Source organism: Cyprinodon tularosa, unplaced genomic scaffold, assembly GCF_016077235.1.
Source record: "Cyprinodon tularosa strain WSP-4 unplaced genomic scaffold, ASM1607723v1 ctg232, whole genome shotgun sequence".
NCBI lineage: Eukaryota > Metazoa > Chordata > Actinopteri > Cyprinodontiformes > Cyprinodontidae > Cyprinodon > Cyprinodon tularosa.
In genome coordinates this window covers 976,385-994,787 of record NW_024038870.1, presented here as the reverse complement: position 1 = coordinate 994,787, position 18,403 = coordinate 976,385, and the positions used below count along the sequence as shown (strand labels likewise).

Below are 18,403 nucleotides of genomic sequence, written 5' to 3'. Positions count from 1 at the left end.
TGAATGGCGAGAGGGTCTGACCTGCTGAAACGAATCTTCAAACAGAGTTTGCCTGGATACGGAGATCTTCACGTGGCTGGGCAAAGCGTTGGACTGCAGAGACGACAAACATCAGGAATATAAGGACATTTGTTTTTTGAATTTGATCAGGTTCTAAATAATGAATATACACACACATTATTGTCACACTTATTCTTCACTATCTTGGTTATCCTGTTCATACCACGGTCACACAAGTTTTTCACAAGAAGAGGCTCAGTCGACCATTAAATATCTGTCTTTGGTCATGTTGCCAAGGTAACAAGCTCTGAAGCTACAGGTAAACTATAAAATCCCTCAGTTTTTTTTTTTACAGTCTTACCATTACTAAATAGAGTTTGAGCTAGCGTAAAACACTTTATATGGGACCCTCTGCAGCTAATCAGAATCAAGTATTCACACAGACCATGATATAATTTTTGTGGAACAGATAATGTGTTGGTTTTTTTAGCCAATTGAAACGTTAAACCAGCAAGTGTTGCCGTGAATTAACTGGATGGATGGATTTGAATCTTTGTTCCGATTTCTCCCTACTTCTTCAGACCTGTAATTACTCGAATCACTCGCAGGCTGCATAGAGGCCTCTGGAAGATTCAGTAGATAGTTTTCTTTCTTTTAGATAGTGTCTCAAACTCAACAGGTGTCCAACGGCTCTTATATGTATCCCTTGCACAACACACCTGAATCAAATGGATGAACTGCCTCACTAGCAGCAGCAAAGCTCTACAGAGCTCTGAAAATAAACCAATATATTAGAGCAGGGTGTGTTAAATGATAGAGACATCTAAAGCTGGAGAACATGGGCTCCACTGGAGGGTTTAATGGATCTAAGGAGATATGAGCGGATAAAGCTGAAGGTTTTATGTACCTTCAGCCTCCATCTAACACTTACATGACACAGGAAGCGGAACTGGCTGTATTTCCATCTGAAGCTCCGATCATAAGCTCCAGGCGAGCCTCCCTGCCGTGACCTGAGCACAGAATGAAAACAGAACAAAATTTGTGTTTTGTTTATAATGTTGCAAGAAAAGTCAATAATAATAATAATAATAAATTAATAATTAAGAAACTCTGATGTCCCAGACAGCAGGTCATTTTTATACAGCCTCCATTTTGCTGTAGATCAACGTCTGTGTTTGGAAGACAAAGGTGAGCTTAGGGCTGCAGCTGTGTTAGTCTAAGCACCACCAGCTCTCTACTCACACGCTGGATTTGTGCTTCGTCAGCAGCAGCAAAAAAAAAAGAGACTGAGATGTAGAGAGAAAGAAAGCAAAAAAGATTTGAAGGATGGGAGGAGGATGAGAAGAAATGTGTGGGGCTTGCTAAGCTGCCAGGCACTTCTCAGTTTGGCTTCGGAAATGGAGACCGCAGCGACTGTCCGCGGACCCACGCTGCAGCAGGACCCAGAGGAAAAACAATCAATAAATGTGTCTCTGGAACGCTCAAAGGCTGACGGACTAAAAATAAGAGCAAACATCACCAGGAGGAGCAGATTCATGCAGCTTTCTCCACAAACACGCGCCGTATACAGCGGCGGCCACATATGCAAACACAGAAAAGCGCAAAACACCCACACAGATGCCAGGGCAGTCTGCGGTGAATCTGCTGCTGCACAGCTGCAGTCCGAGTTTTCAAACTGCTGCGAGGAAGACGTAAAACAAGCTTAGAAGGAATGAGTGTGTTAATTAGACATCTACAGCTAAAGGAATGTTAGAACTGAAAGGAATGGTGTCAAGAAAACATGCTGATAAAAACCAAAACAAAGAATCAGATGTAGTTTGTATTTAGAAATATTTTATCCTGTCATGTGGTTAAAGTTTTCAGCAAACAATTATGTTGTTTAAATGAACAGATTTGCCAAACCAAGGTGACATCGCTGTGTTTGAAAACAAAAAGCATTTAAATCGTTGGTTTGAATGACTGGTTCTTTAAAAAGACTCTCTGCCTCAGCTTGTGGCAGGTCTGAGGGGGAGAGACCATATTTACCCTGACTCAAACCCGGGTCTGGGGTCTTTAAAGGTGGTGGTGCGAGAGTTGTGGTCCACAAAATAACGTACTCCCTCTGCGGTGTACTTCATCTCCCAGCCAGGGGGCAGGGGGTGCTCCTTGATCATCCTGCAACAGGGAGAGGGCAGTGAGCACGGTCCCAAGAGGGAGGGGGTGCCCTACCAAGGGGGGGTGTAGCTTCCTAACCAACTAGCTTAATCAAACAAAACGCACCTTCTAAAAAGGCAAAAAAGTCAATAAAAAAATATTTTGCAATAGCAAAAACCTGACTGAACAATTAAGAAAGAGATAATTGATGTTGAGTACATTTATTTAGAGGAATTAGAAACCTAAAATAAATGTAAACAATATATATGGTAGATCGGCGCTTACTGCAACCCTGAAAAGTCCATATCTAATCAATAGAAATCCAAATAATAGTTTTTTTTTTTACAAATTTCTAATTTACATTTTTAAGTTGATCCTGATCATGTCTGCGCTGCAGGGAAGCAGGACTTCATTTCATTGCTTCATTCATACTTCATTTATAACATAAAACCTATTATTAGATACTTTTCCTCTGCGGGACTTTTTAACAAGAACCAGGTAAGTTGACTTCTTTCCACTAGTTTCCCCTGAAGGAAGTAGCCTATCAGTCCTGGTGAGGGACACTACCTTCTGAATAAACCCTTAAATATAAACTACAGCTTTGAGACAAATGTCTGATAAACGTTTCTGACTCTACATTCATATTGCCTGTTGACTTTAATCGGAAAAAAGGAGTAACAGGCTCTGGTAATTTAAGTTCAACAGAGTTTATGTAACAATATACAGATCAGAGGATTCACACATCCTAAGTATTATATATCATACATTTTAAGTTTAAATGAAAGCTACATGTTGCGTAATTAAAGCTGCCCTGACACATATGAAACATCTTTAATAAATGGCTGAGGATCTTGGTCCCCAGATCAGCAGGAGGGAGGCACTGTCAGCCATAGTGGATCATTTATTCATTTGGTTTTGGGAAATAAAAAGGTTTTGGGAAATTCTGGCACCTTAGCACCTTGTTTCTCTTAGCTTTTCCTCACAATTTGGAAGACAAGGGATGAAAAAAGGAAATTATTTGATTCAAAACTCTCCATCCAAAAAACTCTCTATCCAACTCTATAAATGAAAACAGTAATTGCTTTATTTCTAAATAATGCACACTGACTCGGAAGGATTAAGAAACTATTTTTGTTGTGTTTTTTCTCTATATACTGTATGGTTATTAGCATTAAGTGATCCAAGATAGCAAATTTCCTGAACTAGATTTATGAGTGACATGAGAATGAAAGAAACGTATAAAAAAAAAAAAAAAAAAGGCCTAATTTTTTTTGTCGTTTTAGGGTCTTAAAATGTCCCAGTCAACATTTATGACCGTCTGTAGTTTTATCTAACACTTTTACAAAGACTCGTAACGTGTTGAATGAATTAAATAATCTTCTCATGGTGCCATCCTGATCTCTGGACACACGTTTGGATGAGCAGGTCTGCTGTCATGCAGCGTTTTGATGGTTATATTGTTCTGTATGAGCAAACAGCCAAAGCAAGGCGCCACCCACAAGCAGGCAGACACATGCTCAGACAAACACACAGGTTAGATTTGCTCCTGGGTCCTGGTCTCACCCTTGGGTCCGAGGATCGTCCCACTGAGTGGTCCTCGTGTTGTGGTTGACGAAGTACACTCGGCCATTGTCCTGACGCTTCTCTGCGAAAACAAAGAGGACAGAAGCGGCATGTTGGAATTATTAGAGATATTATAACTGTTGAAAGAGGATAGGAGGATTGGAGGAATGAGAGGGATCATCTGCTGAGCTGAGGAGGATAAGAACATTTTCCCCACCGTGGGTAAAAACCTGCAGGTCTGTGTGGTGTTTCACCACGACTTGATCTGAGGGAAACTGTGTGAGGTTCTGGGAGCAAATTAAGTTTTTAGATGTAAACTCTTCATAAAGCTGATTTTTTTTTTTCTATCAAACGGCACCACAAAAGTTTAGCTGGTGCCCCATCCTCCTCCCTCCGTTGCTCTGACATCTTTTTCTCATTAGCAGGATTGAGTGGAGGGCCCAGAAACAGTAGTGCTCACATTGCAGCTCCTACTTGCTTTCTCTCTCCACCCCCTTTACTATCCAGTCAGAGCTTGACTTTTTCCTCTTCATCCTTCAATCATTTCTCCCATCCTTTCTGAGCCTCAAACAAAAGAAGAAGAAAAATTGGAGGGAAGAGACCACAGAAGTCCAAAGAAAAAAAAAAAGCGCGCCAGAGAGGCGAAGCTGAGCCAATGATATAATTGAGGTTTTAGTCTAGATGTACCGCAACATGTTGAAAAGGCATCATGGGCAGAGAGGGAGCCTTTCTGGAGAGGACGCGGCTGTGAAAGCGTTGGCGGAACGGGAGCTGCCAGCGGAGGTCGTTTCTGATTGAACGTGTGTGACGGGATCCTGCGTGGATCCTGTTACATTACCCCGTCGGGAAAATGTCGGATGATGAAGGGTCCCATCAATAACGCGCTCCCTGTAATTTGTGGACTTCAGAGTAAAGGGAGTTCTTACAGTGATAAACGAGGGGAGCAACAAATAGAAACCAGTGCAGAATTAATCCATATTTTCCTTAAAAAAGAGAAGATATCAGAACGACTGGAGACACAAATCTGCAGATTAACGGGTGATCTGCAAACAGGAGGATAATCCCAATTCTTTTTGCTGTTTCATAAAAGGCCTAATACCACTAAAAAAGGGCTAAAAAAGCAGCGCCATTTATGGAACCACAGCCGCAAAATACTGCTGGGATATAATGAATTAGAAATAAAACTTTGCCACAGCCAACACACATCTGAGAGACCAAGACCCTGATGTCAATAATCACAGACAGAGACAATATGAGGATACAAAAGAAGGAGAAAAATAGGAATTAATGACGATGAATTATGTTCGTCAGCACAATAAACAGCAGGGATGTAATTAAGTTAATCCGTGAAGACCCAAAACTAATTAAAAATGCTTTTAACAAAAAAAAAAATATATATATATATTTAGTATAGCTGTGCCATACACTCTGTAAAAAATATGGTGATGTTAATATGTGCTAATCTGCTGAGAGGATAGATTCAGTGGGACACAGTAAGAATTAAAAAAATTGGCTAACTTATGATGAGTTTGTATTGATTTATAATTTTCTTTATGCCTGTACCTGATATGCTAGTGATTTATGTCCTAAAGTTCAGAAACAGCTTTAGGATGTTGGTGAAATAAAAGAAAAAAGAAGCCAATTTTTTGGGTCATTTCAGTATCTTTACTGCAGCGTCATGATTTCCTGCTGCTCTTAACCAAACCTTTGCTTTACAGCTGAAAGTGCCAAATAAAGTCACATCTCAAAACTATTAATTAGCAATAAAAAGACATTTTGACCTGTTGACTTCTGAACAAGCCAGATCACTATAGCTTGTTTTTCATTTTATAAAACCTCAGGAAAAAAAAATCTATTTGCACAATGTAGAGAAATCATGACATTGTAAATTTAAAACTGATGATTTGATCACTTTTCTTCCTCTTTTCACACATCATCATGTCTTGGTCACTTTGAGTCCAGTTTCTAAGATCTGGATCAGATGGGGATGTAAAAGGCAAGCAAAGGTCCATTTGAATTGGGAAATAAAACATTGTGGAGCAGAATTTTAATGCATGAAAGATAAGATCCAACCTAATTTGACATTCAAAGAACCATTTACGCCTGCAAAGGTCCCATTGTTAAGACTTAATTTGCCCATTTTTTAAAACAATTTAAAAAGATAGTGAAAGGTCAATCTTCTTATCTAGTGGTGATGAGGGAATATTTCAACAGTTCTAACATTGAAATATTTCTAACGCCAAAAATAAAAGAGTGAAATTGGTCCCTCTCCATGTTTTAAATAACTTTGCACATATTTTAAGTAAATTAGTTGGGAGAAAAAGGCCCATTTTAATTTGTCAAACGACTTTCGATATAATACAATAATCAACAGTCAATGGAATCAGGAATAAACTCAGGAGCATTTTTATTCTTGATTAAAAATAATATCCAAACTAGGATAATTTAAAACATTAATTGTACTTTTTTCATAAGACTGAAGAAGCAGTCTGAATATATTCTGTGGTGTCTATGCAGATAAAGATGTAGAGAGCAGGAGAACAAGCAGCATGTTGGGCAAACTTACCCCATCCAGGAGGCAGCGGGCCCAGGGGGTCATTTTCCACTGGAGCGCCGGACGGCTGCAGGGAGACAAAAAACAAATCCGGTTAGGACATGAACCCGTCTCTCTTCTCTCACACGTTACGTTCTTCTCAGCGTTCGCCTTGCAAGACTGTCGGCTTTTCTAGTTTCCTGATGCAAAAAAAAAATAAAATATTTAAAAGATACTGAAAGATTATGGAGAAAGCAACCTACGTTCTCCCAAAAGCAGATGTTTCCTCCTGATATGGAGTATTTAAGACAAACAGGGGCTGGCGGGCAGTGGTGGGGGGGTTCCGCTCTGCAGCAGCAGAGAAGGGCGACTGAGGGAGCTGACCGGCCTGCGGCTCCGATGCTTTCCTAAAGCTACACGCTCGGTAGGAGGATAAAACAACAACGCTGTTCCAATGAGCTCACTGGCTGGATGCAAGCCCCACCTCCCCTCAGCTTCCCGCTCACCTCCTCAAATACACCCCTCCTCATCCTCATCCACCACCACGAGGCACCCCTCCCAACCCCACCCTCAGACCCTCCTCCGCCTCCTCCTTTCTCCTGCCCTCTTCTAACGCTGCTGTGAAACTAGGCAGGGAAGTGTGATGTCTGAGTGAACTGAGGGAACATTCATGCTTGTTCCAGACTGGATACCCCACCTCCTCTCCAGCCCCACCCACCATAACTCTCACAAAAGGCACCTTTATTCACCGTGGGCTTGGAAACCACTGTGGGGTTTACACAGCCTGCACTATACGCACACACATTTAAAAAAAAAAAAAGGTGAGTAAGTAAAAAAAAAAGTGGAAAATTTGTAAGTGACTAAGACTCAGTCAATGTGTATGCTTTCATATAAGGATAAACCCACACAGGAATATATTAATTCAACTGGGAAACTAGCTCAAACGTTCGCTTGTTTGTCATTTTTCAAGTTGATGTTACAAACTCAGACCGCATGCCACTACAGGGAACTTAATTGTCTATTCAGACAAATTATAAATCATAAATTTTAGCAGCTTCAGATTTATCTTTGGAGACGAGAAATGCAAGCTAACCCAGAATCTCTCCAAAAGAAACTTGGTGCTGCTTCAAAGGCCCCTCTGACATCCTGATGCTTTCCTGACAGGACATAGAGTGGAGTGTTATCCATCTAATGCCAACGTCACTTCTGAGCAGCACTTCTTTAAAAGCGGCTCTGTCATGGAAACTCTGAGGGAGTCTGGATGGAAAGGACTGGGCCTGCGTAAGGACCGAGCCTGGGCAAAAAACAGGGTTAAAGGGTGTGTGTGTGTTTCGCTCCCATCGACAGCCAATCTATGCCCCGAGCCCCACCCGTTTGGGTTTTCTGTGACTAAAAAAGGTAAAAGGAGAATATAATGATATAAAGACATGATGACTTCATCCTGACTCTGACCATTCAGCTCCTCTGTGGCTTCCAGACAGAGCAAAGCTGGCGGGAGCAAAAGAAAAGGAAGCTGGGAAAATGAGAAAAAAAGGATCTTTTAAGCACAAACCTGTGAAATAAGGATTGGGTGTTATGGGCAGAGGAAGAACTAAAGACACAGCAGGTGAAATTTTACTTTGAAGTTTTGGACTCATAAGGAAAAAATATTTTTAATTTGCCCGTACAGCAAGGAGTTTTTCTCCTGTGACAAAAAGTCACAGAGTTCATCTGAGGAACCATTAGATGTAGCAAAAAAAAAAAAAAAAAGAACAGCTCCTTCAAATTTTCATTTTCAATATTTTCTTCTTTCCACACTCAGTTTTCCGTCCAAGATTTCAGCTTTAGTCCTGTTTTAACTATTTTAATAAAGTTCATGGTGGAAAAATCTGCAGTAGTGAAACTTAACGATTAAATGAACAGCAGCTATGGATTGACTGACAGACGGATGGATGGATAAACTGTGAAACTGATGGATGGACAGATTGACTGATAGATTAACTGACCAATGAAAGGATCGGTTAATTGGCTGACTGAATAATAACGTTAATCACTGGAAATGGGTCGTCATGAAGTAGCTGGAAGTCGCTGATTGCAATATGGCTCATCAACTTGAAAAAACACCTGTTAAGATTTCCTGTGGCAAACCGAATATTAGAGCAGCCAAAAAGACAAACAAACTGCAATCCAGTCTATTTGGATACAAAAAATATAAACACCTAGAAATAAAATACAGAAATACTTTAAGAAAACATAAGAAATATAGGTAGATGAGGTTCAGTAGAAAGACAATCATCATTATACCTGAACTGACAGCTATTTTATTGTTAATTATGGTATAAAATGTAGTTGAAGCGCTATATAAGGCATTAAATGACTTAATTTAATAGCAATTAGCATAAATAATAATTGTAATAGATACATATAATAAAATTGAAAAGATTAGTTAATTATACTGATTATGATGGATGCATGGACAAACGAATGGCTGAAAAGATTGATTAGTGGAAGACTAAACTGAAAGACTGAAAGATGGATATCAGAATTTTAACAAGGATGCATTTTTTAAAATTCTGATATCTATCCCATTAGATGATAAAACAGCAAAAATATCTCCTACATTTGATTTCCTATGATTATTCAGAGTTTGTAAACCATCAATACAACTTCAGACTGTTAAAGATTGGATCTCTGGAAACAGCTCAAACATTTAGTAGATCAGTCAGAAATAAAGAAACTTAAAAACTGAAATCCTTATTTTCAACTTTCTGTATCAAAACAGAAATATGCTTTATCGCAAATAGGGCTGGACAATTAACCACATTTGCAATATAACAACTATTGTAATGTGTCTCTGCACAGACACAGACACTCAATTTTGGTGACGTTAGATAAATTTTGACATTGTCACTCCAATCCTTTAGGTGGCAGTAATACACTTATAGAGGGTTTCCTGTCACACGACAGGAAATCAGGGTCAAATTTAGTGTGGAGATTCATGCCTGCGAGTTGAAATAAACACTTATACAACAGTAACAGTCGTGTGAAAATAGGTCAAGCAAGCATTGAGATGATGGAAAAAAACGAAAATCTGGAGTGAAACATGGACATGTATAAGGTCAGTAAAAAAGAAAATCAAAATGAAATCACAATTTTAATTTAAAGAAAAAAAATCTGTATTTTGATTTTTGGTAGAATTGATTAGCTCTAATTGCAGCTACAAGTTATATCAACACCAAGAATAAAAACAAAGAGAAAAGCAACAGCAAGTAGTGTCAAAACAAAACAGAGATGATTCTGTTTTATTTGAAAAGACACTGGAGATTTCCCAGTGTTTTTTTTTTTTTTTTTTTCAAAAAGAGTGCAACACACAAGCCTTTGGTTTTCCACATGAAATTTTCATTATTTTTTTTTTATTACAAACTATGAAAAGAAGTGTTAAATGTTTCACAAAATGGAATTCCCTTACCTCCAAGATTCAATTTAGTCCAATTAACAGAAAAATAAAAACCTTTTTTCATTTCTATCCAGAAAGGTAGCATGTCATGTTTAAATTGTTTTTACCCCCCCCCCCCAAAAAAAATTGGGATTCATTATTTATTTGTATTTCTGTTTCAAAAAATGATAAGATACATGTTTAAAACAGTTTTTTAGCCCAATAATAATACAAATAAAATTAAAAGTCCACGTCTGTACGAACTAGGTTAAATAGAGCAGCTTAAACCTGTTCTGTTCTTTGTCCTTTCATGGTAAAAATGTCGTCTATGGGAATATGAGTGCTGACGGTTCGTGTGTAAACATAAGTTAAAGTGTTAGTAGGGGCAGTGTGTTAGTTTTCTGTGCTGTGAGTGATAAAACACAGGGTTGATTCAGGTGTCGCTGTTAAGGAGCCTTGTTCTAAGAAAAAGGGACTGGAGGTTATAACTGAAGGAGGGGAGGAGGGGGCCACTGGTAGGAAGGAGACTGGTCTGACAGAAGCAAATCAAGGGAAGATGAAACATGTCTCAAATGAGGCCAAATAAAAAAGATGTGTAGACGCAGAGAATGAAAATTATGGACACAAAAATGAGTTTGATAAAAGCCATAGAACGATGAGGAGGGTTACAGCTGTAAGTAACGAGAGAGAGACGGCTGGCAGAGGGGCAGGGACGGGGGTGAGCTGGAAACAGCAGTTAATGACCACGAGGCCGCCCCTCTAACAAGCTTCAATTACTCTGCAAACACTCGCCTGTACTTCTATATTTGCATGGATGGATGCAACAGCAGCTCATGTTTTTACTGCTGATTCAGGTTGCGATTGCTTTCATGACTACGTCTTTTGCTCGTCGGAAAAACAGCCAAAAAACAAACAAACAAACAAATAAAAACACTGGAGAGTTTAATCTAACGTTTAATTGACAGCTAAAAACCCCAATATTTACTTATAGAATGATTTAAATAAAAATAACAGCTGGTTTGTAATTAATTAGATTTTCCTTAGGCTTTAAAAGCATCTTCACAGTTTTTATTTGATCATGTATATTATTGAATACACAGTTTACCGTATTGGGTTTTATGTTAACAAAATTAAGGAAATGTGACAAGAGAAGAACAAAGTAATGTTCTAATAGAGGGTCTGAGGGATGCTCTGCATGCAACATTGTAAGCCAAAAAGCTTTTATTTTAGCTTTTGTTTATGCTAAAATCACAATAATTGGATGAAAAATGCTATTTTTTTTATAAACACGCTGAAAATAATTAGAGCCGATTATGTTTCTGTAATGGGGTCAGGAGGGTAAGCAGGAGCCAGACGAAACTATCTATAAAAATGGTCAGGAACTGGACTATTAAGTCCATTGAAAATTCCTGCAAGACTTCCAGAAAGTCTGAGGAACTACTGAGTAGGTCAGCTTTAAAATTCTGATGACAAAGTCTGACCTCTTGGAAGCAAATATAAAGATTAAAAAGACCCCGGCACTTTTGCAGAGTAGTGTAAATGAAAAGCTGCTTTAGTTCTTGAGCTGATTGGTTTGTGCAGACAAACCTTTGCACAGTGTGTCCATATAGTTGTGTGAAAATGTGCATGCCCCTTAGAGCACCATCGTTGAATTAAGAAGAAAGGCCATTTGACCCTCTTTAGTTGTCATGTGCAGCACAGAAAAATGTTGCACCTGAGCTCAACATTACAATCCTGTGAACAAATGAACTCCAACTCACACCGAAGCTGAAGGAGCACATGATCCTAGAATTTAGAAATAGAATCGAGTTACAATATTCTATAGCTAATCAGGTTATCTTCGTTTATTTCTATAAAACCAAAAATGCTAAATGATTGCTTTTTTGAAGACTGTCCTTCTAACCAGTAGAAAAAGCAGTGAAAGCTGGGCGGGGGGGCTGAGAGCTCCAGCCTGACAGCAGATTGTGTGGCTGTGTTCACAGTTAAGCTATGAGCCCTTTTGTGAGCAGTTTCCTTGTTCACATACACTAGGGCCATAAATAGTCAGCGCTATCAGCAGTTTGGGCATTCCAAGACATAGCAGTGTACTATCAACAAGACCTGCCTCTTGGCTTTTCTCACACACACTGGGTAAAGGAGGGAGGGAATGAGGGAAGGAAAGAACAGCCGAAGAGAAGTTGATTCCATCCCCCCAAAAATAAAATCTGCGTTATATATTGGCATCGACTTTGATTTGCTTATCCTGATTTTAAGACTAGGCTTAAAACGCACGTTTTTGAATAAGCTTTAGTGACTCATGTTATTCTGTGCGACCTCTATAGCTATGCTACTATAGCCTTAGGCTGCTGGAGGGCATGAGGACTACTTATACACCTGATGCTCCATTCTATTTCTATTACCCAATTCTGCATAATTTGTCAATTTTTTGTTCTTTCTGCTTTTTCTAATGATAGCTAAATCTGTTTAGCTGTGACATCATCCTGGAGGGAAATATTAGCTGGGCAACTGCTTTCAACAACTTTAATTACAGATGGACTACAACTGATCTAAACATAATTAAAAAAGTGTAGTTGCATGAAATAAGAAAATGGAGTGGTTTTATTTTCTATTTTAAATGAACACAATCTTTTTCTATTGGCAAACTATCTTACCTCTCCAACTAAAGAAAAGATACACATCTTTCAATAAACTGATGAAGATTCTCAGTCATCCAAGTCATAGTCATTCCGTAAAAGTTAAAAAAATATCCACTGGACTTGGTTTCAAAGATTTGAAGACGTTTCGCCACCTCTTGAAATGTCTTCAAATCTTGGAAACCCAAGTCCAGTGGATATTTTTTGAATTTTTACGGAATCTTTCAATAAAAGCTGACTTATTTAAATTTCTTTTCTTGCAGTGTAAGTTGTGCCTGTTTCTCAGTCCTGTTTCTATACTCAGAAGGATGGCGACACTGAGCTGGTTCTGCTGGAGGTTTCTTGCCATTAACCCCTTTTTATAGCTTTCGCACAAACGAATTGCATACACAAATGCCATTGGCCAGCACAATAAAATAAATCTCTGCATGTTGTGTTTCATTTGAAAGTTAAGATCTTCTAGTTTCTGAAGATGTGTACAACCTCTGTAAGTTTAACTCGACCTGAGCTATATAGCTTCACACATGTCCAAAAGGATATTTTTCTCTCTTGCATAAATAAAATGCAGTTCTTAATATTCTATATCTTGGGTAATTTACAGTTGACCTCTCCCAACTCTCTACACTTTCTCATATTGTGAACAACAACTGTGTAAAATTTCAGATCTCTAGTAATTAACATGAAACTATGACCCCTTTTTTATTGAAGAGGTCTATTTCGAACAATTAATCCAAATGACCCAAAGTGCAAAACTGGATTATTGTATTTATGACTAATTCGATCATAAAAAAATTTAATAAAAAAAATTCAGTTTTTTTGACTGCATTTTCAGTGTGTATCCAATTATTTCTCCTCTTACTCCTTATGCACATAAGTAAACACTATATTTTCTGCCCACCCCTACACTTTCAACACGTCAGTGGGACACTTATCTTGATGGCTAACAAAATGTCCATCAAACTTAGATGTTGGTCTGCTGATAAAACCTCAATAAAATCCATTGAAAACTTTAAGTGTTTTGGAAATGCACTTTAGAAATCTACTTCTGTACAATAAAAAATAACCTCTTGTTTCAGCATATAGTAACCAGCACTGTACTGTACTGCACTTCATGTTTTTAATACATTATTTATAATTTGTTCACTGCACCTTAGGACTGTTCACTGTACTTTTATAATGTAAATACGTGTGGATGTTATGTGATTTTTTTACTTTTTCTTTACCTTATTGTGTTGTGACTGTCACTATGTGTAAAGCTGCTGCTACACTACAATTTCCCAGCTTGGGATAAATAAAGTAAATCTATTCTATCTATTCTATTCTATTCTTGTACTTCCATTCACAAACAAAATCTGGGCTGCAAAAAAGCCCACACCCAGAAGTACATGGAAACCAAGACCAAAGAGATACTAGAAAATATAAAGATATGAAAAAAAGGACCAAAAGTTTTATAAAAGCAAAACACAAAAGCAAAAGGGTGGGGTGGATTTAATTGGAGCATCTATCCATTTTAACGGTTTAACTGATGGCGCATGAAGAAGCTCTGCTGTTATAACCAATAAGGTTTTTGAACTCTGGCGGCAGGCTGAGCTTGGTTGCTTCGCAATGAAACAGACCTAAGGGCCGAACTTAAACTGATTCTGCTTAAATATTCCCATAAAGGTTCTCGCCACAACCAGCAGTGTATCAAATACAGGGCTTAACTGTGCAGCAAATCTTTACTGTGACCAAGTGAAAATACAAATATATCATCAACTTCCAAAAATAATTGCCTTAGTAATTTTTCACCAAAAAATACATATTTATCTGCATCACATCCTTATGCATTTGGGCTCTGTTTGTTTTTGGTTTTTTGTTTGCCTTGTTTTTTGGGCCTAAGTTCCTTATTACTGCCACCTGCTGAATTGGAGGTGTACTGTAGGTCAGTTTTCTGTATAACTTTGTTTAGATACATTTTCTGTGGCCTATTAGATAAGAGAAAAACAAAATTCTGTACCTGGGAATCAACGTTCCCACTTACAAAAATTCCCCGCTATTTAAATTCCAGGACTTTTAGAGGATATAGGTTTTTTAATCTTGGAAACCAAGGGGTTGAGGTTTGAACTCTAAGAAAAGCAGCTAAATGCATCTTAAAGTAAAAACAAAAACAAGTGCCTTTAATTAGGAGAGACAAAACATTTGCAATCCTGGTGTGTGAACCAGTAAGGGTTGTGGGTACCTGGTAAAGGAAGCGCTGGCTGAACTGGTGCATGGCGCCCTGCAGCTGGCTGCGCTGGCTCTGCCACTGCTGGTAGTTGCGTACAGACTCGGCCGTGGGCCTCTGCCATGTGGTGGTTCTGGTGTTGTGGTCCACATAGTAGAACCTGCCTCTCTGGTCCACTCGTTTCTCCCAGCTTAAAGCGGAAATAAGTGGGAAATGACAAAGTAGGGTTGAGACAGACTGCAGCTTTCAAAAACATTTTTGTTTGACAAGTTGAGAGTGGATGGATGTTTCAGAATGTTGCTCAGCGTTTCTAAAGGCGAGGGAAAAGAAACAAAGACAAGAAAAGGAAGGAAAATAGTAAAAGGAGGCGATGAGCGAACGATGGCTGAGAAAGAGAAAAAACAAATCCAAAGATACCATCTGAAAGAGAAGGAGAGAACATGCTTTTAAAATAGTGAAAGCAGACCTTTATAGATTACCTTATGAAAAAATACCCAAAAATGTATTTCTGCTGTCTATTCACAAAAAAGCAATAGTTAAAGTAATCTTTATGCAAAGGTTATTGCCTCTGTGTCCATTTCTAAGACAAACTATATTAGAAAGAATTGGGTTTGGTGTCGATTCAAATGCCAAGAATAGATTAAATTCTGATTCTAAAGATCTAGAAGAGATTCTTTTGAATCTGGTCTGATCTCAGATTGGATCTCTGGCATTGATACTGGTGTTACATTAACATTTATCAGCAAATGAATAAAGCAATGGTAGTAAATCACTGCTGAAACATTGTGAAATGGATATTGTTCTAATCGCAGGGTTCTCACTGGGGGAAGCAAATTTTTATTTTTTAATCCTCTCTTGCACCCATATCTTTCTTATTTTTGCCTCTTTGTCAATTAAGCCCTCTCCTTTAAAGGAAAAGCCGTTTTTTTTTTTTTTTTTTACATTGGGCCCTTGATTTTACGTTATTACATCATGTTCTACTCACCAATATTAGTTTTGTGTCATTTGGAGCCGTTCTGAAGATATTCCGTTATCGGTTATATCCAAGTAACGTCTTCCTATGGGCAACAACTTGAAGGCTCAAACTAAACTGTTCATAATGTATTATTTATGGTACGCCAGCATTCATAACATGTAGGCAAATCACTGTCCCCCAGACATCCACGGATATATTTTTTATATTTATATCTTTTAAAAATGATGCGGCTCATGTATAAAGTAGAAATGTGAAAACCCAGCCATGACGTTACACCAGGGGAGGCATTCCAGTTCCTTAGGGCTTGTATCCTGTAACTTTTATATGTGGCTTGGTTCAACACATCAGAATCAAGTAATTAGATGAATGAGAGTACTCTGGAGGACTGACTGCATACTGAGGAGGCAACTCAACCATTTGATTCAGGTGTGTTGGACCAAGGATGGATGCAAAAGTTGCAGGATACCAGCTCTCAGGAACTGGAACTGCCCACCCCTACGTTAAACTCGTTAAAACTGAGCTTATTAGACTTTGACAAATTTTAGTGTAGTCAGTGGTTGCGCTGATATGAACTGAATAGGACCAGCGCGCTGGTAAGAAGCCCGAATCAATTTTCGTTTTTTTGAGGTGATGATTAGCAATTAATATCAGAATTTAGTAAGAAAAAAATTTTTTTTAAACACAGCCTAATAAAGGACAAATGGGAAATGGACAACATTTTCTGTTTCTGATCAGTTTTTTATGTAGTTTCTGTGTTAACTATTTCAGTCATTCCATTCAATAAGCTGAACGTTTATCATTGCAGATGAAGGAATTAGTTTCAATGGATTATTTCTGTAAACTTCTGGCTTACAGCAAATGAAATCAGATTTTAATTTTAAATGTGTGATCATGATGGGGAAGTATTCTTTGGTTTTTATTTATTCTGAGCTCTGCCGTTTTTGCCAGTTGTCTTTTCTTGAAGTTTAATTTTCTTTTATCAAGAAGCAAATATACTTATTATGAAATTGCCATAATAAATGTAGAACATCCAGCAAAGGCCTGCTTCCGATTATGAAAATGAGCGAAAACAATGAAGCAAAGGTTTCTTGTTGATAAAAAGTTTGCATGACACAACAGTGTGTGTTTGCCAAATGATTGCCAATGGCATTACTCAGAGGTGAATGTATATTCAAGTTCTCCCTTGGGGCAGGAGGTCTGGACAGGAGCGGAGATAGTAGCAACCCACAGAAACACAAACACATGCACACACAAAGGACAGTCTTATAAAGGACACAGGAATGAACCTCATGCCAGGAAAAGGACTGACTGCATGTCTGCTGCTATTCTCATATCTCTGACCAAAGCGCCACAGAATTTGGAAGAGAAATAAGAATCGACTTCCTTTTGATTGCGGAAACACTGACTGGACTTCCAACACACTTCCAAAACTCAAGTGCAAAAACAAATAAATTCCCTTGTGGAACAAGATGGGTGTTTCACTGTCACCTACATTTCTTTAGGTCTTATAACCACAAAAGATAAACTGGGTGCATACAGCTGAGTGCGTGTTAGGAAAAGCACAGCACTGGACCCTATCTGAGCATGAACTCCCTCACTTTTAGCTTGCATGGCGTCCCACAGCTAAAACTACGTAATGCGAACACACGCCAACACACAGATTGATTTCGGTTCATCCTTAAATATTGCATCGACCTTTATGGTTTAGGGCATTTTATCTTTTATAACTAGGGGTGTAAATAATAATCGTTTTGTATCGATGCATCGATGCAACAGCCGACGATCTGATGCATCGATACGTCCGCAAGAGTATCGATTCATGCTTTCTTTCCCTCTGGTATATTTATATCCATTTGCTCCTGTACGCAATTCTCCCTCCCGTGCTGTGGTGGCCCTAAACCTATTTTGCCCTCCTACCTCGCTTCCTGGTTATACTCTTACAGCAGTGTGTTGCAGTAAGCTTGACACAGACATTTTTGATTTATGCCCAGTATTGAAGCGTGGCCTATGCTATACGCTGTGGGTCTAGATACGGCCGAGGTGGTGAGGAAGTGGGGGCGAGTTTAGTTCGATGACAGAGGGACATGAGGGCCAAAAAGGGCGGAGATCCAGGTGGAAAAAGGGTCCCAGCGCACCTCACTCTTCTAGCGGGTCAAACTTCAGGAGTTGTTTTCCACAATTTCGGTCATAAAAACAAAACAAGCCGGCCTCCTGTCTGCGGCACTGTTTGCGGTCAGCTACAATTTGTGAGAGGTGCAGTGAAGCGTCTGTGGAGGGGGCGGGGACGTCTGGAGCTGAGGTATTGAATTGCACTCATTGCACTGATGTTTTGCAATATTTTTTGATGCAAGGCCTTTCAGAATCTATAACGCAGAGGCATTAATATTTTTCAGTGAATGAGGTTTTAATAGGAATAGGTGGAGTGCAACTTTTCTACTTCTGTTATTTGCTGTTGTTTCTCAAAAAAATGGCTAACGATATTACCGCTTTCAATGATTTATTTCAAATTTGAAACATTGTCTAGGTGTAAAAAAAAGAAAAAAAAAGAAAACAATTAATCGAATAGAAACGTATCGTGGTGTATTCTTGAGTATCGAAAATAATCGAATCGTTGGGTCAGGAAATCAATACTGAATCGAATCACCATGATGGATGTGATTTACACCCCTATTTATAACTATGCTAAAAGTAGAAACTGTTCGAAGTTTTAAAAATATGTTACAAAATTAATTTGATAGAAGAAAAATTATGTATCAATTTTTTAAAGCAACAAAACTTACAATCCCTGCTACTGGTCTTAGCCAGAAAACTCTTGGCTGGATATAACCAATTCTCAATGAATTTACACTTCCCCATCATCCAAAGGTACGGCCACAACATTGTTTCTATTGATTCCGCTATCGGGACAGAACTAATAATGGTTACAGTGAGCTGTTCTGTAAATGTA

General features: G+C 38.6%; 1 protein-coding gene across 4 annotated transcripts in view; it reads right to left on the bottom strand.

Annotated features, from left to right (window-relative positions):
- Positions 1-18,403, bottom strand: part of wwp2 (WW domain containing E3 ubiquitin protein ligase 2) — an 80,676-nt gene that overhangs the window by 12,720 nt on the left and 49,553 nt on the right. For 2 of the 4 annotated variants that reach the window (XM_038286919.1, XM_038286920.1), the window contains exons 10-15: positions 14,496-14,670; positions 6,263-6,317; positions 3,697-3,778; positions 2,026-2,154; positions 932-1,010; positions 22-93 (exon numbers count right to left, since the gene is read on the bottom strand). In XM_038286919.1, coding sequence (XP_038142847.1) covers positions 22-93; positions 932-1,010; positions 2,026-2,154; positions 3,697-3,778; positions 6,263-6,317; positions 14,496-14,670 — 592 coding nt within the window. Of the gene's footprint in view, positions 1-21; positions 94-931; positions 1,011-2,025; positions 2,155-3,696; positions 3,779-6,262; positions 6,318-6,492; positions 6,700-14,495; positions 14,671-18,403 lie in introns of those variants that run through there. The other 2 variants (XM_038286922.1, XM_038286921.1) reach the window with 2 other exon arrangements.